General features: G+C 44.0%; 1 protein-coding gene across 1 annotated transcript in view; it reads right to left on the bottom strand.

Annotated features, from left to right (window-relative positions):
- Positions 1 to 489: 489 nt before the first annotated feature.
- Positions 490 to 26,674, bottom strand: part of LOC148517063 (tubulin epsilon and delta complex protein 1-like) — a 93,696-nt gene continuing 67,511 nt past the window's right edge. Inside the window, exons 8-10 of the mRNA XM_088479168.1 lie at positions 20,737 to 20,823; positions 9,976 to 10,173; positions 490 to 3,484 (exon numbers count right to left, since the gene is read on the bottom strand). Of these exons, the coding sequence (XP_088335294.1) occupies positions 3,131 to 3,484; positions 9,976 to 10,173; positions 20,737 to 20,823 (639 nt within the window). The 3' untranslated portion in view covers positions 490 to 3,130. The remainder of the gene's footprint in view (positions 3,485 to 9,975; positions 10,174 to 20,736; positions 20,824 to 26,674) is intronic.

Raw genomic sequence — 26,674 nt, 5'->3', positions numbered from 1 at the left:
GAACAGTACTTAAATCTGTCATCTGCTGGGACTCTGGAAGGAGCCACACAGAGGAGAATGGCTCTAGGGTTGCTCAGCCACGCACTTAGCAGTGCAAACTGTGTAAATGGGACCATGCTGACACTCTAAGGCTACTGGTAGAGCGCAGCCCATTCTGCAAACTTGCTATTTGATTTGGAACCTAACCATGCTCCCGCAGCACCTGTTTGGGAACCCATTGGTGGTCTCTGTGTTGACAAAAGTTAATTTAACAAGTGACTGTTAACTGCTCACCTATATCTGTTGTGTTAAAAGTGAATGGTATAAATATGTTCCAGGTGATGCAGTGCTTCTCTCAGCCATGCAAATTTATACCTCAGTTTCCCAAATCAAGTTTTTTCTGTTTCATTTGTTCAATGATTATTAAAAAAGATCGTAATGTGATACCATCAATGTTACAAATAGAGGAAAAGAAATGCACTTACAAGATGCCAGATATAAGATGGCTTTAATGGTTACACAGTGATGTGGCTTTAAAAGTCTCCTGCAATTACCACTTCTGTGGGAAAGGGAGCAGATTGGGCTCCCAGAACAGTCATTGCTCTGGCCCACTTGGCCCCAGCGAGGGATACCTAGTATTTAGGAATACCCAGCATGATCATTGTCCAAATTGTTTAAATGCTTTGGTGACCAGCACAGTATAAAGCAGAAAGAAAAAGCAGTAACCACTGAAGGAGGGAGTGACCAAACCAATAAATTAAAATTACATGAAGATGAAAAACATTTTCAATTCAGTAAAGTGGACATATTCTACTTCCATGAATAATAAATGACACGGCTTATGTTGGTACCGCTGCTTGCTTGTAAGCTATGAATATACTGCAGGGAGGACACAATACTGTAAGAAATTTTATTCCAGGGACTCGCATGAAACTGAGAGAGGAGTAAAACATTTTTTAATCACTGGCATCAAACAAATTTAATTTTGATGATGATTAATTGTTTCATCTATACAGACAATTATTTTTTATGATTATGAGAATATGTTAATATATGTTCCGCATCTTTTCATTACCACTAATTCCTTATATAAATATTATTGATATCATTGTAATTTATTGATGGATGACCATGGAGTAATTTGTGCTATGAGAAAGAGGATTAATCTAAATTAAGTAATTATATTAGAAAATAAGTCACAATGTAATACTTTGCACAAGTGCATTATGCAGGATGACAGGATGCAAAGTGTGCTGATAATAGTGCAGTCATCAGACTCATTCATCTCAAGGTGAGAACATTGTCATTGTTCACACTTCTGCATGCTAAAATGCAATGCACTGAGCAAACAGGATGCAGGCAGGGGTGCATGTGTATGGCCGGCCACCCCTCTATCCTCAGACACCCTGGTCACTAATAAAGTGAGAAAGTAGGGATAGGAGAGAAAGCATACTCTCCCCCCAAGCTGTCAGTCCCTGTCCTGCGGTGATTGTCAGAGACTGGTGTCATCCTGCTGTAGTCTATTATTGTAGAAGGGCCAATGATTGCAACACTGGGCGAGATGCAGGCTGGGAGCCAGGAAACAACAGTCTGCACCACCTGTAGGATTATGGCAGATATGTGAATAAGCCCTATGGGTGGTGGCTTTCATTCAGCAGTATTTCCAGCCTAAGCTCTGCTGTTGCATTGTACAACTAGATAAGATAGAAAATCCATTAAAATTGTGTCTTTATCTCAAATGTGTTCCTGCTCTCTGTCAATCATTAATGCATAGTTACATAGATTACAAGCTTTAGCAGGGCTGTGACAGTGAATAGAAACCGCAGCGTGATCACCAAACCAGCCTCCTTCCCTATAAGTGATGGTTTCTGAGTACATTTAAGTCTGTAGAGTCAAAGTATAAAGAGTGAGGGCTACCTAGTTTGCCATACTATTTGTTATGATTTATACAACTGGAATACTTGTGGGTGTCACAGTTATTAGCATTACTGCCTCACTGGTATATACTACAGGTTGAGTCTCCCATATCCAAAATGTTTGGGACCAGGGTTATTTTGGAATACTTGCATACTATAATGAAATATCTTGGGAATGGGACCCAAACCTAAGCACAGACTGTATTTATGTGTTATATACAGCTTATACACAGCCTGCAGGTCATTTTATACTATATATTCAGTAATTTTGTGGCTCAAACAAGGTTTGTGCACATACATAAAATTCATTTATGTTTCATTTACACCTTAAATACATAGCCTGAAGGTCATTTTATACAATATTTTTAATAATTTTTTGCCTTAAACAAAGTTTGTGTACATGGAACCATCAGAAAGCAAAGGTTTCACTATCTCAGTCATGCTAAAAAAAATTCTGTATTTTGGAATATTTGGATATGGGAGACTCAACCTGTATACATACACAAACAGGCACCCACTGGGAGAAATTTGTATGGGCACTTCGGTTTCCACTCAGTCCAAAAACATACTTGTAGTTTGGGATGGACATCAGAAGCCCACCATGACGGCTGGGTGTCCGCCATCAAACCTTTTGGTGCACTGTACACTAATCATCGCATTAAAAGAATTTTGATGGAAAACAACATTGCGATGGTTCATGCTTTCACACAAAACCATATTTGCACATGGGCAATAGCAACCCACGGCCGTTCCTGATGCTAAACAGCTGAATTCAAGCTGTATTTTAACATTGTATGGCCATCGCTTACACACCATTTGATGGCGGCTACCATCGGAAAGCCATCACGTAATGGTGAAAACACTACCATAAAAAGATGTCCATTCCTCCTGGAAGTTTAATTGGTTGCTGGCAACAGGGTATGGAGCCAGCATGGTGAAGTTTAATATGTCGACATGTACAAAATTTAGACATGGTGAAAATATTGACATAGTGATACATGAGAAAGGCATTGTTGGCAATTCATTAGGAATGTCTACATGGTTAACATCAACATAATACTGTATAGTGAACCTTGACAAAAGGCAGCTTATTGTGTGTGGTAGAGAATTTACACTGTAAGATAGAATGGGGCAAGGACTGATGTGAATAATTAAATATTCTCTGTAAATAATGCATATAAATAAAAATATATAGAAAATATTATTATGTCTCTATACATTGAGCTCCAAGCAAATCAATACTTTGTAGGTGGGATGCAAATTACCCCTTCAAGTCTTTCGGTAATTTCATCCAATCTCTTCCTGCACTGATCCTGTAGTTTTTCATACTCTGCTTCCATCTTACCGATGGCGCCCTGTAGACATGTGATGGCCTCCGTGGCAGGAATGGCTGCCGCACTGTGCTCCTTCTGGGCAGCAGATTTTCTAAGCTTACTTTCTTGAAATAGAATTCTGAATGAACCATGTAGATCTCCAGTTCGGGCGCTTTGATATTTAAGATGCTCCAGTTTCTTTTTCACTACTTGCTTAATTTTTGTAATTGTTAAACACAATTCCTTTTCACTGAGATCTCTTTCTAGATCTTGAATCTGTAAAATATAATGCAGAGCAAATGAAGAAACTAAGAATACAGAGAACACAACATGACATATCAAAGTAACAATTTTAATAATCCATTACAGATATTTTGGAATGAAAGGCGAGAACTATATATATATAGTTTTATATAAAAGATGATTGGTGTGCTAGCAAATGTAATTCACCATATAGAAGCTTTTGCTACAGCCTGGTGCATGCACATAAGAAATATCAGCTTTCAGGTCATGTGGAATTGTTATATGTACTGGTACACATGTGTAAGGCGCTGTTAGAATCGCTCCAGATGTGTCTCAAGCAAATATAGAATTACAATAAAATGATTATAAAAATTAGAAATAATAATGATAATAATAATGTAAAAATCACACTCTGAAATTGCTGCCGTATACCAGAGTAGTCTCTCTGGGAATAGATATACACAAACAAAAGAATAGGAAGAAACGACGCATGTGTGATAGTCTGTGAATTTATAGAACTGGTATGTATACCATATATGTGCACAAATTTGGAGAGTCGTGTGGATATCCTAATAAATACACAATTTAATAAAATAAACAACAATAAAAATAGTATCTACAGCATGGAAAATACCAATGGTATAGAACTGCTAATTAGCATGTATACATGTAGATATAGGGTATAACGTGTTTTTCTTTCTCAGAGGTACAACTCCCACAATCTGGTTTCAATTGGTATATACGATAATGTTATTGAAATAAAGGGCCTGATTCAGACCCGGTCGCAAGTGCTGAGCGCTCGCAACCGGGTCGATGGTGGCCCATAGCGGATGCGCACGACGGAGCTGGCTCCGTCGTGCGCATGTGCGAGACCCGGATAGCTACGGGCAATCCGTCGCTCCGGGTCTCGCACCAAAGGGGGCGTGCTGTCGATGTTGAGAGACAGCACGCCCCCTTTGGTGGGCGGGTCGGGGGGGTGGCTGCCCAGACGGAGGCGTTTGGGGGCGGCCCCACTGACATCACAAGTGATGTCATTGAGAGAGCTTTCGGCTCTGTTAGAGCCGAAAGCTCTCTGGGGCTTGCGGCCACAAGACCCTACCACAAGGGTCTCGTCGCAAGCCCGATGGTCGCGATGGTCTTGACCATCGCGACCATCATCCTGGCCGCTCGCATTAGCTGTGGGTGCTGTAGGGTCCCCCGTATGTAAGCCCAACCAGCACCGGGCTACTCAGAACCAGCCATGGTTGCCAAAATACGGGGGACAAATGACGTAGTGTTCCCCCATATTCTGCGCAACCAGCGCTGGGCTCTGAGCCGGTCCTGGTTCTGGAAATACAGGGGAAAAAATTAGTAGGGGTCCCCCGTATTCTGCCCAACCAGCGCTGGGCTCTGATCTGGTCCTGGTTCTGGAAATACAGGGGAACCCTACTCATTTTTTCCCTTGTATTTCCAGAACCAGACTTTTTCCAGCTGGGGGCTGATGCCGCAGCCAGGGGAGCCCTTTCACCGGGCCCCCCAGCCGCAGCACCAGCCCTGAATGCTAGTCAGCCCAGGCCGGGGATCCCTGGAGAGCTGGGGACCACCCCCCAATAAAGGGGTACCCCTCTCCAGGGTACCTCAGGCTGATAGCCCGGGGCTATCCCCGCCACCCCTTGTGGCGGGTTGATTGGGTGCTGTGGTGTAAATAAATAATAGCAAACATTGGGCCTGATTCAGACCCACTCGCGAGCGGCTGTCCGCTCGCAAGTGGGTCGATGGTCTGCACTGAGCATGCGCACGACGGAGGGAACTCCGTCGTGCGCATGCGCCAGACGCGACGAGCGAAGGACTTTCCTTCGCTCGTTGTGTCTGATCAAAGGGGGCGTGCTGTCGATGTTGATTGACAGCACGCCCCCTTTGGTGGGCGTGCCTCCCTGATGGGGGCGTTCCCAAGGGAACGCCTACCGTCAGAAGCCGGCCCACTGACATCACTAGTGATGTCAGTGGGAGTGATTTTGGCTCTGATAGAGCCAAAATCACTCCTGGCCTTGCGGTTGAAAACCTCAACCGCAGGCTCCGGCTCGCAGTTTCGATGGTCGCGATGGTCACGACCATCGCGGCCATCAAACTGCACGCTCGTATAGGCTGTGGGTGGTGACCCACAGCTATACGAGCGTCCAGGAGGACGCTCCATAATTATGGAGGGCGGCTCTCATTCAGAACGTGCGCTCTGCTCAGAGCGTACGGCTCTGAATGAGGGCCATTGTCTTTACAAGTAGAACTGCAGGTCCCAGCAAGCCTGCCCCGCATGCTGGTACTTGGAGAACCACAAGTACCAGCATGCAGGGCATTAAGGGCCCACTAGTACCTGTAAAAAAATGTTTAAAAAAACCGAGGACACACACACACCGTGACAGTATAAGTTTATTAAACATTTTTTTTACAGGTGAACTACAGGTACTAGTGGGCCCTTAATGCCCTGCATGCTGGTACTTGTGGTTCTCCAAGTACCAGCATCCGGGCTATCAGCCTGGGGTGCCCTGGAGAGGGGTGCCCCTTTATTGGGGGGGTCCCCAGCTCTCCAGGGATCCCTGGCCTGGGCTGACTAGCGGTCAGGGCTGATGCTGCGGCTGGGGGCCTGGTGAAAGGGCTCCCCTGGCTGCGGCATCAGCCCCCTGCTAGAGAAAGTCTGGTTCTGGAAATACAGGGGAACCCTGCTCATTTTCTCCACTGTATTTCCAGAATCAGGACCGGATCACAGCCCAGCGCTGGTTGCGTAGAATACGGGGGACCCCTACGTCATTTGTCCCCCATATTTTGGCAACCAGGGCTGGTTCTGACCAGCCCGGTGCTGGTTGGGCTTACCTACGTCGTTTGTCCCCTGTATGTTGCCCAACCAGCACTGGGTCTCAAAAGCCTGGTGCTGGTTGCTCTTTTGTGGGGGGGGTGCACGCATTTTTTTTTTTCACAGATGCACGGATGGTTCTCACTGAACCATCCCTGCATCTGTACTTATTTTATTACAGACAGATGCATGTATCACAGATCTAACCGTGCGTGTATGTCTTTTTTTTTTTTTTTAACAAATGAAGCCGCTCACGCGACAGACGCACAATGCATCGTATTGTGAAATCGTATGTACATCGTGTGTCAATCGTGTGGCTGGGACTGCCAGGGAGCTCCGGGGAATCGTAGGAAAATCGTATGATGAATCGGATCTTATGCTGGTTGTGTAGGTGTATGGCCATCTTAATACAGATACTGTACTACTAAAATACTAATTCATGTGTCATCCGTCCATTATCTTCCATTGATTATTGCAGTCTTATCCCTCTCTCAGCTCTAGTAGATCCAGCTTTGCATACATATTTTAGGCTCTTTGCACTGGCTCTTAATATTAGTCAGAATATAGCTCAACTTTTTTGTTTCTTATCTTCGAAACTCTAATAAATGCTACTCATGCAGATTTCTCACCTCTTGTCTCAAACCTCAATAACCATACCCTCCTGCCAAAAGCACCTTTTATAATTCCTAGTCAGGAGCCACTCCTTGTCTTATCGCTGACCCTAATCTGCAATGCTTTAAGTGGTCCTTGGAAACTCACTTATTGAGGGAAACTCACTTATTGAGGACGCTAATCAGTGTCCTCAATGAGTGAGTTGACTTTTCAATGAATGCTTGTGCAGCAACTTTGGCTATAGACATCTCCAGATGGCAGAAAAGATGACGGCTTCTGGTGTAACAAATAGTTAGGTCAAGGGTCCCTGGGTACCTAGAGGGAGGGCTCAGCTCTGTATGTGCCCTTTATATATTGCTAGTCATTACTGCTTGCAAATGCCAGGTGTAAGCAGCCATACTCCTTTTTTGTTGTTGATGCATTGCTAAAAAAACTAAAACAAATTTACATTTATGCATTTATAATGTGTTTACAAATGTGTTATTTTTTTTTCTAAAAATGTCTATGACAAAATAGTACATCCTAGCGTCTCATCACTAGACCTGGGATCTTTATGCAAATACATATATCTTTTCCTGTCTATATAGTATTTTGGCTTATTACTATAAATCTTAGGCTTGTTTGATATTAAATATTTTTAGCTGCATATTTCACCAGATATGCTGTAGACTTATGCACATTTTTTGCAGCATCTTACTAGACCTACATAAAAATGCCAACCCTACTCAATGAGGTCATGGGTTCAATTCTCACGATGGCCCTAAGTGTGTGCAGTTTGTATATTATCCCTGTGCATGCATGATGCTGGGTTTCCTCCTGTGTCCTCCCATACTCCAAAAATATACTGGTAGTTTAATTGGCTCCCATCAAAAATTAACCCTAGTGTGTATGTGTGAGCATGTGATAGGGATCATAGAGTGTAAGCTCCACTGGGGCAGGGACTGATGTGAACGGCCAACTATTCTCTGTAAAGCGCTGCGGAATATGTGTGCGCTATATAAATAACTGGTAATAATAATAACAATCACGGTTACCTAGAGCTCCCACTGAGAGGAATGTAAGTTTTCCAATTCAGTAACATGTGATGTCCTGAAAAGGACCAAAACATGAAGAAAACAAACTAACCAAACCAAGCACTGCAGCACCACCAGAGTTACATGGAAAATGTATACGGTCTCTTCTGGTATACTGTGTTACTGCATGTTACTAGTGTCATGTCCATCTACATGCACTAAAACACATCTAATACACTTAATATTAATACCACTGTGTATGTAGACAAACTATGTGTTTTTAATGTATTTATTTATTTTAAATATACATTTGCAAGTTTATTTTATGCATATTCTTTTGTACCCAATTAGTATCTGGTGTAATCATTTTGAACTACGCAGAAGATTTTAACACTGAAATTCTAATGTACTGCATGTATTTTTTTTTGTTAATTGACTTTTAGCTTAAAATCACTAATAATTTACAACTTTTCCATTTAAATCCATATATCGGCTTTGCTCTTATACCAATAAACTTGCAGAGCACCAAAATTTTACTGCAATGTTCCCCAACTCCAGTCCTCAGGGACCCCTAACAGTGCATGTTTTACAGATTTCCTAGTTGGTGCACAGGTGTATCCATTACTGGCTGACACATTTTAAAGGATCCACAGGTTGTGCTATTTCAATTGTGATAATGAAGAGATCTGTAAAACATGCACTGTTAGGGGTTCCCAAAGACTGGAGTTGGGAAACACTGTATAACTGCAGTGGTTCTCAACCTCAACCCTTATATGGTGCATACACACTGGGCGATTAAAGTGGCCGACTGAACAATAACGATATAGTTATCGTTCAGTCGTCCACTTTATCGTGCATTGTTTACACAAAAAAGATGAACGATAACGACGACGTGCGTTCCCCGTTCGTCATCATCGTTCATCAGGATAACATGCAGGCCAACCTGACGATGTCGTCAGGTTGCTGCATGTTGGGGAATGGGGGAGAGAGCCCGGCGCTGAACGATATCGTTAATGATATCGTTCAGCGAGTGTGCTCAATGTCATGAACGACATTGAGCACACCCTGCCGGGGACACACTAGACGATATCGCTCAGGGAGCATATCGTGTAGTGTGTACGCACCATTAGAGTTCCCAACAGGTCATGCTTTGAGGATTTCTGTCTGTGGAAGTACATGGTATAATTACTGACCCAGCAGACAGAATAACTCCGTGGTTCTCAAACTCGGTCCTCAGGAACACAAACAGTTCACGTTTTCCAGGTCACCCAGCAAGTGCACAGGTGTATTCATTACTCACGGACACATTTTTAAAAGATCCACAGGTGGAGCTAATTATTTCACTTGTGAATCTGTGAAGAGACCTGGAAAACATACACTGTTTGGGGTCCTGAGGACAGAGTTTGAGAACCCGTGGATTAACTGATCTGATAAAAACAAAATCCACAAAACATGACCTGTTGTTGGTACTTGAGGATTGGAGTTGAGAACCATTGATGTAAATCACAGATTCTCAAACTCAGTCCTCAGGATCCCAAACAGTGCATGTTTTCCAGGTCTCTTCATGGACTGCACCTACTTCGCCAGCGATGTGGTTGGTCTCGTGGCTCGATGATGCGATTAGCAATAAATTGTATCATCATGGTAAATGCTACATCACCCCGTCCATCTTTCAATTATACCTACACTCTGGGCTCTCGCAGAGGAAGAATTAATTGTAGGCAAGTATCCTGTAAACATGTTGGAGCTGGTATAGAGATCTGGAATCAGAACCTCAGCTATCACTTTTCTCTGTCCATCTACGTGTGTCTACTAATTATCTTTGAATATTAAGTTAAGAACAGAGAAATTTAAACATCAAACTCAAACACTTTGGGCTTAAGGATAAAATCGATTAATGGGAGAGATGAAAGTTCATTTTATATGAATTACATATATTCTTCCAAAGTAATGGCATTCACCACATACAATATGCCACAATAGATACCACAGTATAATTATAAAACATCTGTTTATACAATTAAAAATAAAATGTTATAAAATGTTTTTCCTAACATCCATTACCAAGGCCATACCTGCTCATGCCATGCCATTTTCCTGTTTGAAGTTAGCACGTGGAGTTGATCATTCAGGTCACGTAAATTCAAGTTTAGCACCTGGATATCATTAAGATTATTCCTTGGGTGAAAAGCACTTGAGAAATGTGTGTACTTGTTTATATTTAGAGAAGAGATGCTCTGCTCATCTTCAGAAGTAGACTGCAAAACGGTTTCCTATTAATTGATAGCATTAAATTAATGTAAATTATGGCGTGGTAGTAGAATTACAATTGTAATATGTACACAGTTTTACACATAACATGTAAAATTACTCAAGGAACTTGAAGCTATGCACAATTTATGCTATTAAGCTCAATCTTCATGTAATCACCAAACAAGTCTATTCCTTAACGTCATGTCAGAACGTCCCCTGACGGTAGATCTAAAACGCGTTATATAGAAAAAGGTATCCTACATCTCCTTAGGAACCTTTTCTAATTCAGTTTAAGTCCCATGTTTGGAATAGTTTACTGGGATTGTACCAATGATGTAAAAGTATTTATGGAATAATTCTCAAAAGTGTAATTTCTATTTTAAATGCCATAAGTAAATATTATATATAGTTATTTAATCCAATATGGTACTGAATTAAAGCCCTATCTGTTCTTAAAACAAACCAGCAATAATTGTGTTAGTTACATAGTTCAGTTGTCATTACCGTCCCTCCTCTGGTGATCTCAGCTACCTCTGAATATGGAGAAAAAAAAGTGTCCTGACTGTTCCCAGCAGTGACATTGGTAGTTGAAAATGTGATTATCCCGTTGATTTTTTTATAGCTACAGTATACATTCTCCAGCACATTATGTTCAACAGCAACCTTCCCTCATTATTTCTATAGCTGGGAACGGGAGTATGTCCAGGGACGAGCCTGGATATGTCACTCCCAATTGCTGTGTGTCTAGTATGTAGCAGATACCAAGTGTATGGTATGAGAGGTAGAGGATCAACAACAGCACGTGCCTGTGAGCACACCCACTAAGATGTCAAAGTCAACCTGGTCTAAGTGTTTAGTTCAGGCTATGGCAGAGCTTACACAGCTTGCCACACGTCCAGAGCAGGGGTTAAAGAGGGCCGAAACGGGGCAGAACTGGGTTCCGTCACCTGTAAATTATAGACAGAAAGACACTCTGTTTGGCGGTGGCCACCTCCCCCTCTTTATTTTCTGGCTCCACCCTCCAGTCACTCATTTTGTGGGTCTGCGAGGTGGGGGGGGGGGGAAGCTGCTGGTGGGAGCGGAGCTGCTGCTAAAGGGACACGGAGGATAAACTGCTGGTGGGAGAGGAGACACAAGGGCAGGAAGCTGCTGCTACAGGGATACGGGAGGGGGGATAAACTGCTGGAGGCAGAAGAGACACAGGGACAGGGGGCTGCTCCTACAGGGATACGGGGAGGATAAGCTGCTGGTGGGAGAGGTGACAAGGGTAGGAAGCTGCTGCTAGAGGGACATGGGAGGGGGGATAAGTTGCTGGAGGCAGAGGAGACACAGGGATACAGGGGGGGGGGGGGGCTGCCAGTGGGAGAGCTTATCCCCCTGCCCTACTCCAAAACATATATTACTATGTATTATCTGGTTGCACCTCTTGTATGAAGATTTCTTCAGAGGTCCCTCATTGCAGTGGAACCAGCATATAGGAAAGAAAAAACCTCAAGCGAAGGCAATACATAGGGGTTGTAAAACAAATATGGCGTATCCAAGTGACAGACTTGTGTATGTGGACCCCATAAAAAAAACTCAAGAGGCCCGGCACAAAAATATTTAAGAGTCACAATATCGATATAGAGATTTTTTTTTTTCCTTTTTAAGTGACCTAACATTGTAGTCTCAGATGATGGCAGGAGTGCCCCCAGCCATTCACTTTAAAGTTTCCTATAAACAACAGTGTGTGTGTGTAAGTGTAAAGAACAGTTTTCACAGTTGCTCTGAGTAGTTCCACCAAGCCGGGGGGAAGGGGGGATAAGGCGGCAGGGAGACGAGTTCCACAACCTCTCCAGGACCACTTTAAGCCATGGTCCAAAGGATAGGAACAGAGACCCTCTCCTGCTTTGCCCTTACCGCGGAAGCCTTGGGCAGCATAACTTTCTCTGCTCTCTCAGGACCCTTCAAGTTTTGACCTGTCAAGCCGGCTTGGGATCATTGCCTGGCAAGGTCAGTACAGGGTCTGATTCAGGTATCTTCTTCCTAGGAGAGGATTCTGACAATCGCCACTAATTTATATAAAAAGAGTCATCTTTGACGGGTTCTACCGACTCTGGATTAGTCTGGAGAAGGAATGTGAAGTGGTGGAAAGCTCTGACACTGAGAATTTCTTGTATCCTAATGAATATTCCAGAAAAACATGGTGTGGACGATTTATCTGGCAGACATTAGATATTAAGGACAACATGAAATGAGACAACAGAGAGGATACTATTCACTATCTTAAGGGATAAAATGTATTGAAGCCACAATTAACACGGTTTACTGTGTGGCCGCTTAGCTTTGCTTGGGTCTAAATGGCAGCGGAGATGTGGTGGTAGAAATTGGCAGAAGATCTGGATTCTGACAAATCAAAATTGTTAACACTTTAAATATCTGGTGGAACCGCCATTGATATGGGACTCATTGATGCTAGAATTTCAGTCTCAGCACATGGTGCCCTCTGACTTCGGATTTGGTAGTTGGGATGGGATGTATTTCGTAAACTGGAGGACGGGATGCCGGCGATGGAAGTCCGACCTGGGACTAAAGATTGGCGTAGAAATCCCGACGCCAGTCTATATTCTGATGCCGGAATCTTGACAGCCGACTTCCCAAACGAAGGTACACCGGGGCGTCTTACCAGAGGGGGGAGGGTTAGACACCATGGTGTGAGGGTTAGGTTTAGGCACTAACGAGGAGGATTAGGATGCGGGGTAAGATACCAAGAATCGGGATGCCGCTGTCTGCATTTTGACAGCAGGCATCCCAACTGCCAGTATTTCATACCCAACCCGTTGAGACAGAGAATCCATACTTTGGAGAGGTACTGTTCGGTAACAAACTGAATAAAATAATTTCCCTGACCACAGGAATAAATAATTTCTGTAACTACATTCATTCCCTACACCAAAGTATCCTGGTTTCGCTCCTGTCATCTCTATGGGAAGGTGAGGAATTAGATCACCAGGAAACATTTCATTGCTCCTTATAGAGGGCTGCAGAGAAATAAACAGGCTTGGGCAACTAACAAGTCCTCCCATAAACAAGTGTGTTGGAAACTCATGTGTTTCTCTTTCAATTCCACCACAGATGCCTGGGTGAGAGGCATCATAAGTCATCTCCTGACAATCCTGACCAGGTGCTCTTTCACCATGGCCTTTCCCTACAGTGTTTTACCCTAAAAGGTAGCCATTCAGTCCCTTAATTCAGCAGGAGCAGACATTACAGTTCCAGAACAGAAAAGATTGTGTTCTTATTCAAATCTCTTACTGGTCAGGAACTGGACAGTTTCTTTCAATACATTTTGAACCTGAAATATTCAGGTGCAAGTTGCAGTGATTGAAGTCAGACATAAACACTATGGATAGGACGAGCTGAATGTGTTCATTGATTTCAAGGACGTGTTCTTGCATGTTCTAATTTTGGAGGGGCACCAGTGGCTCCTCAGATTGACTTCAGTCTCAGCAGTCTCAAGACTCTAAAGGTGCCTACACACTAGGCGATTTTTTACACAATCTGCCTGATTAGGACGCATCGGAACGACAGTAAAATATGTCCTAATCGTGAGTGTCCACTCACGATCACGATGTGCGTACCCGCTGGTCATACATCGCATCTTCAGATCTTGCCTGCTGCTGCCAAGAGCTGAAAATCTCAGTCACGATGCACTGGAATAGTATAGGATGCACGATAGATCGTGGGTCAGTTTGGATAGTTTTTAACACCAAATCGTGCCCAAGACTGCCGGGAGAGAAATCTGACACGATAGGCACCTTAAGGGATAGATTTTAAAATAGATGAAAATTGATCAACATCGATGTTGTGTTTCTGGTGCTAAATCAAACATTTACTAACAGACAATTTTTTATTTTTAAGTACATTAGTAAATGTGTGATTTAGCCCAGAAACAACATCAATGTTGATCAATTTTAAATGGATCAAAACTGATTAAAAAGCCCCCCAAATATAGCCCTAAGGCAGAGGTTCCCAAACTCGGGAGCTCATTCAGAGTCGGTCGTGAGCGCTGAGCGGTCACGACCGACTCGATGTTGCCCCACAGCGCATGCGCACGATGGAGCCGGCTCCGTCGTGCGCATGTGCGAGACCCGGCTAACGACGGGTGATCTGTCGTTAGGGGTCTCGTCGTAGACGGGGCGAGCTGTCGATGTTGAGTGACAGCTCGCCCCGTTTGCTGGGCGGGCCGGGGGCGTGCCTGGCCAAACGGAGGCGTTCCAGTAGGAACGCTTGCCGTTTGGGGGCGGCCTCCACTGACATCATCAGTGATGTCAGTGGGGAGCTTCCTGCTCGATCAGAGCAGGAAGCTCCCTGGGGCTTAAGGTTGACGAGACCCTACCTTAGGGTCTCGTCGTAAGCCCCGATGGTCTTGATCACCGCGACCATCACCCTTGTCGGTCGTTAGAGCTGTGGGTGTTAACCCACAGCCTAACGACCGACATGGAGGCGGCCGTTCAGGATGCAAGCGGCTGCCCTGTTTCTGAGCGACCGCTTGCATCCTACGACCGCCTCTGAATGAGGCCCTCGGTACTTAAGGCACCCTAACAGGTAAGGTACTATGGATAACCATTCTTGGGCACAGGTGACTTAATTAGTACCTCAGTCAATTTGACTTAACTATATGTGCTCAGCCATGGATAGCCTTAAAACCTGGACTGTTAGGGTGCCTTGAGGACAGAGTTTGGGAACCACTGCCATAAGGGTTAGATTACCATTTACACAAAATCAAACCTAGCACAACAGTTGATCTTGCTCGGGTTTCTGTTTGATAAAAGCAACAGGGTGTTTTTTTAGTGCTATAAAAAAAAAAAAAAAGCGCAAAATTCTCTCTCTACAGGGACTGGTGAAGTCCCTGCTAACTGCAAATCGAAGGGAAGATGGGTTACAGCTTACAGATGGTACAATTTGCACAGTTCAATTTGAGGGTTTTCCAGATCGAGTTATCTTTTTATAACCTAAAATAATATACAACACATTATAGCCAAGTTCAGAAAAATTACGAAGGCACAATAACATTATATTTTGGCTTCAGAGGCACTAGGGTAGATGGGGTAGAATGACCCGGTTATGGGGATAACTGGTAACTGCGCACGTTATGTGCAACAGTTACCATTTCTCCCCCATGTATAAATGTGTTCTTGTGTGCATAATGCAGGGGGCGCTACGTGCCCCCTTCATTATCACCGCTCCTATCATTAAGACAGTGCATCGATATGCAGGTAAATGAATGAACGGTCAGTGGCACTGACCATTCCGAAATTTACCTTTAACGATTTTGCCAGCTCAGACTAGCGATGCTTCAGGCTCCTCACTGCTCTGTCTGAGTTGGCTGTATTTTTTTATTTTTTTTAACAATAAAGTTAAAAAAAAAATGCGGGGTAAAAATAGACAGCGCATGCACATTCACCCACAGCTGCCGATCAGTGACAGCTAGAAGAGGGTGAGCTCAATTCGCCGGATAGGTAAATTAGCAATCTCCCACTAATTTGCCTATGGATGAAGCAGGTACAGACCTTTTACCGCCCGTTAGCCGTCCCCTTCATAGATCTCCCCCACTGTACTTCCCAAACTTACACAGGTGTCAAAAGAATAATGCTTCTGTAAAAAATATACAGAATTATGGTATAACATACCGTGGCTAATTCATTTTCTTCGAGGTCCATAGGGTCCACAGGATCTACCTTGGGGTATGTAGGTGGATCGCATCCAATGCACCAAGCAGCAAAGCTTTGGAGCTCCCAGCATGCACTGGTCCTCCTCCCTGTATACCCCGCCTCCAGCCACAGGCATTCAGTTTGTAACCAAGCCTAACGGCAAAAGACAGAGAGTGGAGAAGGAAGAAAAATTGCACAAGAAACACTTAACATATGAAGAGGGAATCTGTGAAAAAAGATCCCAACTGAGGCCAGGTGCGTCAGGATGGGTGCCCTGTGGACCCTATGGACCTTGAAGAAAAAGAATTATCCAAGGTATGTTATACCATAATTCTGTATTTCTTCTTTGGGTTCCATAGGGTCCACAGGATCTACCTTGGGGATGTCCTAAAGCAGTTCCCTTAAGGGTGGGGATGCTCCTGCGCACAGAGGAGAATCTGCCGCCCAAAGGAAGCATCCTGGGAGGCAAACGTATCAAAAAGCATAGAATTTGATAAACGTATTAACGGAAGACCAAGTGGCTGCCTTGCAAAGCTGTTCAGCCGAGGCGCCATGTCTTACCGCCCACGATGGTCCAACAGACCAATTGGAATGTGCTGTCACCTTGTTAGGAACAGCCTGTGTATAGATGTGAGAAATAGTCATACGAAGCCAGCGAGCCAACATTTGTTTGTTTGCTGGCCAACCTCGTTTGTGAAATCCATATTACACAAAGAGAGACAATCTGATTTCGTGATGGAACTGGTTCCATCTACGTAAAAATGAAGTGCTCGAACCACATCCAAGAAAGCTTCACCTGTAGACAGGTCTGAAGACTTTAAAGCCAGGACTACAATTTCCCATTTATATGGAAACGGGAAACAACTTTTGGTGAGATAGCCCGTCTTGGTACGGAGGACCGCTCTATTTTGATGAAAGATCAAATATGGAGAACAACATGATAATGCTGCCAAGTGAGAAACTCTGTGAGCTGAAGAGATGGCGAGAAGAAAAAAAGTGTCTTCGTAGTCAGCTATCTCAAGTCCACCTTATCCAAGGGTTCAAAGGGATGCGACTGCAGTGCCCTGAGAACCAAAGACAAATCCCACGGTGCCACCGGTGTGAGAAATGGAGGTTGCAGCTGCAAAACCCCCTGTAAGAATGTTCTAACATCCGGCAGAGGAGCAATCTTTCGCTGGAACCAAACTGTCAAAGCCGAAACTTGGAATATCAAGGTAGCCAGGCGAAGACCTAAGTCTAATCCAGCCTGAAGAAAACCCAGTATTCTCGATACCTTGAAAACTTTAGGGTCGTATTTTCTGTGGGAACACCAAAGAAAAAATTAACACCAAATTCCGTGATAGATGTGAGCAGAAGCAGGCTTCCTTGCTCTCAGCATCATCTGAATCACAGAAGCAGAGAAACCCCTGGCCTTTAAGACAGACGACTCAAGAGCCATGCTGTCAAAGCCAGCCGAGGTAAATCCTGGTAAAGACAGGGACCCTGCATTAGCAAATCCTGTCTTAGAGACAGTGGAAGTGGACTGTCTACAGATAGACGTGTCAGATCGGAGAACCAATGCCTCCTGGGCCAGGCTGGGGCTATTAGTATCATCCTGCCTCCCTCCTGCTTGAACTTTCTGATGACTCTTGAGAGGAGGGAGATTGGAGGAAACAGGTATGCCAACCTGAAGTTCCATCTCACCGCCAGAACATCTACAAAGGCGGCTGAGGAGTCCCTTGCTCTGGACCCGTACCTGGGGACCTTGTGGTTGTGACGTGATGCCATGAGATCTATGTCTAGTAATGCCCACCTGTCCACCAGGAGTTGAAACACCTGCGATTAAAGTGCCCATTCTCCGGCGTGTATGTCCTGGCAACTTAGGAAGTCCGCCTCCCAGTTGAGAACACCTGGGATGAATATTGCCGAGATTGCTGGAAGATGGCTCTCTGCCCACAGCAGAATCTTTGCCAGCTCCCTCATGGCTGCCGGACTTCGTGTGCCTCATTGATGATTTATGTAGGCCACTGCTGTCGCATTGTCAGACTGAACCTGGACAGGCCTGCCCTGAAGAATGTCCTGCACCAAATTGAGTGCTTTGTGCACTGCTCAAAGCTCCAATATATTTATTGGTAGGTGACTTTCCTGGTCCACTTTCCCTGAAAGGTGTGATGACCCGTCACTGCTTCCCATCCTCACAGACTTGCGTCCGTGGTGAATACCCATTCCGGGATCCATAACGGATGACCCTTCTCCAGCCACCAAGCTAGGGAGATGCGAATCATCTGATGCTTTATCCGATGATACTGACCATCCCACTGGGCCAGGATCCACAGCTGTAGGGACCTGGAGTGGAACTGGGCATAAGCCACCATGTCGATTGTGGCTACCATGGAGCCCAGTGCTACAATCTTGTCCTCTGGTCGAAGAATCCTCTGTCCCAGAGAGTACAGCAGCTCCCCAAGTGCACCATCTGCTGAGTTGGAGAAATAAATACTTTTTCGAATTGATTACCCAGCCGTGCTGTCGGCAGACAATGGTTATCCGTAGATGACATTTTAACACCTCCTGAAATTGTGCTAATATCAGGATGTCATCTAGAAATGGCAGTATCCTGACTCCTTGTTTTCTGAGATGAGCGGTCATGACTGCCATTATCTTTGTAAATACCCAAGGGGCTGTGGCCAGACTGAAGGGTAGAGCCTGAAATTGGTAATGTTGCAGATCTACCGCGAACCTGAGAAAGGCCTTATGGGATCTTGCAATCGGGACATGCAGATATGCATCCTGTATGTCCAGGCTCCATCGCCATTATAACTGACCGTAGAGTTTCCATACGGAATTTGGGCACCTTGATGAATCTGTTGAGAGACTTCAGATTCAGGATAGGGCGGTGTGACCCATTGGGTTTTTGAATCAAAAATAAATTTAAATAACCACCCCTACCCTGTTGCGTCACAGGAATGGGGACTATGACTCCTGACCAGTAGGCTTACTGTCTGGCTTGGAAGCTGGGAGTTTAGTTGACCAAGATTTTTTGGGCTGCGATTTCCTGTGGGACTGATCGTCTGGCTGAGGACTGTTTCTTTGTCCTACCCTGTGGACGAAATGACTGAGATGACGACTGCCTCCTAGAGGGAGGAGGACCAGTGCATGCTGGGAGCTCCAAAGCTTTGCCGTTTGGTGTATTGGATGCAATCCAACTACATACCCCAAGGTAGATCCTGTGGACCCTATGGAACCCGAAGAATTATTTGGCTTCTATTTTAGCAATGAACAATCTTCAATAGGAAATGGCAGCTGCGTCTTTGAAACTTACTGAATATTGGGCCTGATTCAGAGATGGACGAAATTGCAGAGACACACACAAGCGGCTGTGCAATTCCGTCCATCTCAAATGCAAATGCAGCAGGAGGTGTCTTTAGGAAACATACACCTCCTTGCTGCATCTGTGTTATCCCAGTGCTGCGACAGAGGTTGCAGCCTGGGTTCACCACCAGAACAATTGTGGCCATCGGTAACTATTGTTGCTCCTTTGGCCAGGCTGCGGTAGCTGAAGCTTACCACAGCCTCACCGAGCCCTGGCGGCTTGCTAGGCCAGGAAGTCTGTGTCCATGGATGGTGACCCTGGCCTCAGCACTCCCAGAAAACAGGGGCGACACGCTCCCTTTTTTTTCAAGGGAAAGCAGGCCGTTCCCATACAGGGGAAACAGGTCCTGTGCACGCACAAAGAAGAAAACATTGGAGTTGTGCGCTAACAATCTTGTTAGCGTACATCTATGAATCAAGCCCATGGTCATGATGTGATGCTTCTATTTGCACTAACATTAAGCAAGTATTGGTTTATAGTATGCTATTGGTGATTACCTAGTCTTTGACTCTGAATACTTTCTTCTGATAAGTGAGACCCCTCCAACATGACACCTTTCACAGGTGTACAATGCTCAGTTCATAACCTTAAACTGACCATACACAATGCAATATGCACCGTGCGTTGGAATGGGGGATCCGACGTCCGACATATCGGGTGGTCCCCCACATACTGTGCGTTCAGATGGCCGACCGCCGAATATGCTGGCTCTCCCCTCCCCCACCCGCATATCGCTGCAGTGGAACGCACATCACATTCCCAGATCAACTGAACCTGCAGTAAGATCTGGGGGTGCGATGTACGACCCCACTGGTGCGAGGACTGGCCGATATCATGCCCATACACGGTACGATATAGCAGCCAAATCGTACCAATACATAGGATCGGCTGCTTCATCGCACCATGTATGGGCACCTTTAAACTTATCTACTGTAGTTACAGATGTGCCCTTATACATCTTTGGTGTAGTCACGCTAAATAGATCCTCATGGCGCGCCAGGTCCCGTGAGACACTGCTAGTGCTGGGCATCTTTTTTGCAGATTAATTTGATATCAGACACGTCTATATCTGTGGGCAACTGGGTCTCTGAATCTGTATGTGAAGTGCTACAATATAGCGGCCGCAGCTTTTCTCATTCCTGTTGTGCTTCATATACAGACTCAGATGCACACAAATATACAGGTGTCACATCACATGAATCAGCACAGTCTGCTGGTGCGTCCTAGTCATATCACACTGCGACTTAGATGCATTTTTGGCAAAAAAAGACAGCCGACTCTAGAAGAGTTTCACGGGACGTGGCAGCTCAGTCTCGCCAGGCAAGTCGTGCTGCGTGGCGTATTGAGGCTAGATGTATGAGGATAAATCTGTATTTTCAATTCAAATTATTTGAAGTTTAAAGACCCCCTTCTTCTGCAAGAATTCTGCCCAGGTATCTAAAACAGAAAAATAATTGAGAAGTTTGAGAACAAAGCATTTTCTAGTGGTTTGAAGTGTTTAGATCTATACAGTTTGGCAAACACAAAGCCTGAATGCTCACCATCCATTGCCAGTAAACAGATTCTAGATGCTTCCATTCCAAGTAGGCTTCTAAATAAGAATTCTCAGAGTCCATGGATTGCAGTAACTAGAGTGACAGAAAGATAATAGAAGGCAGATCTCAACAATTATATCCCTTTTTAAATATAAAACTATTAGACATCACAATTTATTTAGAAGAAAAAGTACTTGCAATTGCACGCACCCTCTGGGGTAATATGATACCAAGATATCTCTCCTTAATCCTCTCTCCTTTATAGTCATATACATTTTCTTTCTTATTATTTTTCCACTTTTCTCTTTCTTGATAGTGTTTATTACAAAATCCTTAGAAGAATGTTGGTATTTCCACCTTAACCTCTCAAGAAAATGATATGACTCCAAGGGGACATAGACCCAATATATTCCCAGCTTTTGAACTTGATGAAACGCTTGGATCTGGATCTAGCAGAAATTCTTGGAAATGAAGTAGACATCAGCTGGCGTAAATCTCCAAATTTAAGGGATCGATTGGTCCATAGCCATTACAGACGAACTGCTGCATTAACCCGGTTTCATCCTGTAAACCTGTTCAGACTCTGCAACTGGGGGGTGATGAGGGGCTTACCTGAATGTCCCCCCTACCAATTGTTGCTGCCTCTCAGACATGGGAGGGGGTGAGATGTGGGGACATTATCACGCCAGGGATATTTACAAGCCAGGATTTAGTGGAGATTACATTAAACATGCTCTTTCTCCCGTTTCCCGACACCCACAGACCCTCATTGGAAAGAGGAGAGTCCTCTCTTTCAAATGCTGTGATCACTGAGAAGTTGTCTGCTGATTATGTGGATTCCAAATTCTGGAAAAACTGTTTTCTGAATATCAGATGAGCAGTTTTTATTGTTTTATGATGTATGCAGATTACATATTGCCCTAGTTTTAGACTAAATACATTTGTGTGACAATATTATACTATTTGGTCAATTTATGGTCATTACTTTTATCTCTGGATATCTGATGAGATCTGAAAACTGGGAGGACATTCAGATGCACATAAAGGATTCACAGAGAAGATTAATTTCATTCACTTTTTGGTACAATACAAATTCTTATGCACATAATTTCATGGTCTGCTAAATGAAGACAACGAGAAGGTGCCTATCTTGTCAATCTTCAGATCTTTATTAACCAGATGTATAGCTGGCTTATTTGAACATAGGCTGCCAGCCAAAATCCATAGGAAGGGTTTTAAGCTTCACTCAGAAGATTTATTCACACGAGCATCTCTGGACAAAGTGCTTATTATGGTGCATACAGACGATCAGATTTTTTCTTCAGATATGGACGATAACGATTTAAAAATCGTTCAGTCGTTCATATCTGATGAAAAATCGTTCATATCTGACATGCCTGAACGATGGACGATCAACGATGCGCGTTCCCGTTTGTCAGATAACGATATCTGACATCTGATGGGTTTGCAGTCAGACTTGGACGATTCCATTCATTTTAATGCAGGTAAAAATCGTTCAATCGTTCAAATCGTCCAAATCGTTCAAAACTTTGGTCAAATCGTCCAAATCGTTCAAATCGTTTAATCGTTCAGTCGTTCATCTGACAAATCTGACAAGTCTGACAAATCTGACCGTGTGTACGCTCCATTAGGATAGAAAGGGTCTGCTGCAGAGTAGGATGTACACACACTCACGGAGCATATCTTATGTTAGCATACTGTGCATGATCCGGAAACAATTGTACGCAAGTATGGGCGATGCAGAGGTCTACGCATTTCAGTCACACCGCCACTAGCAACTGAAGGAACGTAACTGGGCTGTAATGGGTCGTTCTCACAAAGGCAATATTCATTGAGGGTGTGCTGACATACACACACATATATACACTCAGTGGAAATATTATTAGGCACACTTTTATGCGATAGGTTAGGATGCCCTTTGACAACACAACAACCTGAATTATTTGTGTCATAATTTAATTACTGTAAATATTCCTTAAGATATTTTGGTCCATAAACTAATCTAGTGTCCATGCTAAAGTGATTTGGCAGGGTGCAGTCCTTTTTAACGATGTTCACATATGCCCTGCCCGTTTTGCAAGTACTGAGATGCGTCCTACTACAGCACCTCCACAAACCACGCCGGTGCCACCACACAGAGACAGGGAGTCACCATGGAACAGAAAATAGTCGGAGCAAAGGTCTTGGACCCCACCATAATCCAGCCCCCCTGGGAGGTGCACACCACTCAAAGAGGGAGGACTCCGACTCCCGCTCAATGTCACTGGCAGCCACACAGTCTGTGCCAGCCAGCCACTTACCCAGAAGCCACTCAGTCTGTGCCAGCCTGCCACCCACAGAAGCCAGTCTGTGCCAGTCTGCACTGAGATTATGTGACTTCACTGTCCCAGTGAATATTGTACATTTCCCCTGTGTCTACTACATCCCCCCATCTTTCTTGTTCTAATCTGACACAGAGTTCTGTCACAGTCTCTACCTGTCCCATGTGATAGAAGAAATTACTGTCTCCGAATTGTCCACTTTCAGAGCTGTAAGTGTACAATTCTGCCTTTGTACCACGCACTGTCAAGCTTCATGTCCGGTGAGAAATATGATGTTCTGGAAACATTTACAAGACATCTGACTGCAGAACAGGGGATATAAAACCACCATTATTTAGCATAATAATTTACTTGTGTCCCTGGTACAATCTAAGGCAGAGGTTCCCAAACGCGGTCCTCGAGGCACCCAAACAGTTCCGGTTTTAGAGATATCCATGGATGAGCACAGGTGGTTAAATCAAATTGGTTGAGGTACTAATCGAGTCATCTGTGGTCAAGTAGAGATATTCTTAAAACCTGGACTGTTAGGGTGCCTTGAGGACAGAGTTTGGGAACCTCTGGTCTAAGCCTATTTTCTCTGTTCAAAGTGTTCCTTTCTACTATTTACTGTATGTACTGTACCACGGCATCATGTAAGCTCAGAGTGAGCATAATAGCACATAAAAAGGTAATGCTTTGAAATGCTTCTTATTTGTAAAACCAAGTGGACCACTTTTAATTAAAAGTACATTTTCCAAGAAATCGATTGTGATCATACGCCACAATTGCTGACACATGAATGCCTTCACAATGCAAATCTGACAGGAGGCCAAGAACTTTTAAGTATGGAGAGGGGACAGAGTGGAGGCACGTCGTCACAATTCCTTATTCTACACAAGAGAGGTTTAGGGGGACATGTAACAAGCCTTCTAAAGAGTGGACAAGTGCAGAAGTTGACAATAGCAGCTTCTACCTATCATTCTATATATAACTGCTGTAGCACTTTGTAGCTGATTGGTTGCTATGAGCAACTCCTCCACTTGTCCTCTACTCTATTCTGGCTTTATAAGTCTCCCCCTTTGCCCCATTATGGCCAGACTAATTGTCCTGCTTTTGCAATACAATGGTACACATAGACAATGTAATAAAAAGTAACCCATGTAATAAAGATAGTCCCATTCACTCTCGAGATGAATTAAAAACAATATATAGGGCTGAACAGGGTAGTATAAAAGCAAATGAAAGGGATGGTCCTAAAGTGTTAGTAGGCTAATCTGTACATATTATCATCTGTGTCTATGAAACCACAAGCCTGACATACAGAGTTTTGCACAGCTCAAAGTGATAACAGACAGTTGTGCACCACTGAAAGTAGTTTATTAAAAAGAATGGTACTGTACTATTAGGGGGTGAGTCAATTGTTTTTTGTGCGCCAAAACGCAATTGGTGCCCAACAAAGCAATTCAATTGTTGCACAGTTTGGGCACATGTGCGTATAGCAGCTAACCCAGTCTAAAGTCCTGTTTTGGGCATCTAAACAGCTGACTTATCGCACATTTCTGCCCGTCACCTCAGGAGTATCTATCTGAATCTATATGGCATTATCCAAACCTATCTGGGCAGCATGCTTAGTGTAATGGTTAGCCTCACAGCACTGAGGTCTTGGGTTAGAGTCCCACCAAGACTAACTGTGTGGAGTTTATATATTCTCCCCGTGCTTGCATGGGTTCTCTCTGGGTACTCCTGTTTCCTCCCACAATCCAAAAATAAACTGGTAGGTTAAATGGCTCCTGACAAAAATTAACCCTAGTGTATATGTCTGTGTACATATGGTAGGGAATATACACCCATCAGCCATTGTGTGGGTCCCCCTCGTGCCGCCAAAACAGCTTTGACCCATCGAGGTGAGGCCTCCATGGCACTGACTTATTTTTCCAGGACATCCCACAGATGCTCAATCGGGTTGAGAACTTGGGAATTTGGAGGCCTATTCAACACCTTAAACGCTTTGTCCCTCAAACCATTCCTGAACACTTTTTGCAATGTGGCATTATTCTGCTAAAAGAGGCCACTGGTCTCAGGGACTACCAATACCATGAAGGGATATACTTGGTCTGCAACAATGTTTAGATAGGTGGTACGTGTCAATGTAACATCCACATGAATGGCAGGACCAAAGGCTATCCAGCAGAACATTGCCCAAGCATCACACTGCCTCTGCAGCTCCATATACAGCAAGCTGTGATGCACTGTGTGTTCTGACACCTTTCTATCTTAGCCAACATTTACTTTTTCAGCAATTTGTGCTACAGTAGCTCTGCTGTGGGATCGGACGAGATGGGCTAGCCTTAGTTCCCCATGCGCATCATTGAGCCTTGGGCACCTATGGACCCTGCCGCTGGTTCACCAGTTACTTCCTTGGACAACTTTTGGTAGGTACTAGCCGCTGCATCAGACCTGCCGTTTTTGCTCTGACCCAGTCATCTACCAATCACAATTTGGCCCTTGTCAAAGTCGCTCAGATCCTTACACCTGCCCATTTTTCCTGTTTCTGACACATAATAAACTTCAAGAACTGACTGTTGACTTACTGCCTAATACAGTATATCCAACTCCATGACAGCTGCCATTGTAATGATAACATCAATGTCATTCCCTTCCAGTCAGTTGTTTTAATGTTATGGCTGTAGATTGTAAGCTCTGATGTATATGGCCAAATATTCTCTGTAAAGAGCTGCAGAATATGTACGTGCTATATAAATAATTTAATAAATACATTTATCCCAACATTAATCCATTATAAATGCTGTGGGAACACTGATCTACCACATCAGTTGCACTATTCTACAAGTCCCTAAACTAGCTCCCCGTATCCAATTCAAAGTACTCTCACCTACAGAGCCCTTAACACCACCCCATCTCCTCTCAGAATAGGCTCCCTCCACCCTCATAGATCTGCCTCTGACTTAGGGCTCAGTGCCTCTCCAATATCCATTCATAAATCCACTTTTGTCATTTTCTCATTCTAAAGGCGCCCATCCACATAGCGATATTTGCAAGCGATTGCACGATAACGATGGCGTTATCGTGCAATCGCTTGCAAATCGCGCATGCTTCTTGCACAATTATGTCGGAAACGACCAGCGACGCACGCGCCCGCTGGTCGTTTCCGACATCTACCATCGTGCAAACAACCTGGTCAACCTGACGAGAACGTGTTTGCAGATTATTGATGAGCCTGCACTGAATGACTGCTTGTTCAGTGCAGGCTCATCACAGACTGACAAACGACTTCACGATTACAATGTCATAATCGTGCAGTCGTTTTCAGCTCGTCTAGTGGATAGGCAGCATAACTTCTCCTGGTTAAAATTCATCATAATTATCTATTCAGCAAAAGCATATAATATACTTTATATATTGTCATATATGATTCATCATGATTACCTATTCAGCAAAGTAAATTAGAATATACTTTATATATTAAAATTTATCAAGATCACCTATATGTAACACTAATAAAAACATTATGGAGATTGAAGTACGTAATGAGTCTCCTGAATAAGAGATTAAGGGGCCTATTCATTAATACATAACTATCCTTGGAGATAATGAAGTTTAGA

This window comes from Taudactylus pleione, unplaced genomic scaffold (genome assembly GCF_031769625.1).
Source record: "Taudactylus pleione unplaced genomic scaffold, aTauple2 ptg000227l, whole genome shotgun sequence".
Taxonomy (NCBI): domain Eukaryota; kingdom Metazoa; phylum Chordata; class Amphibia; order Anura; family Myobatrachidae; genus Taudactylus; species Taudactylus pleione.
This window is presented reverse-complemented; position numbering and strand designations above follow the sequence as displayed.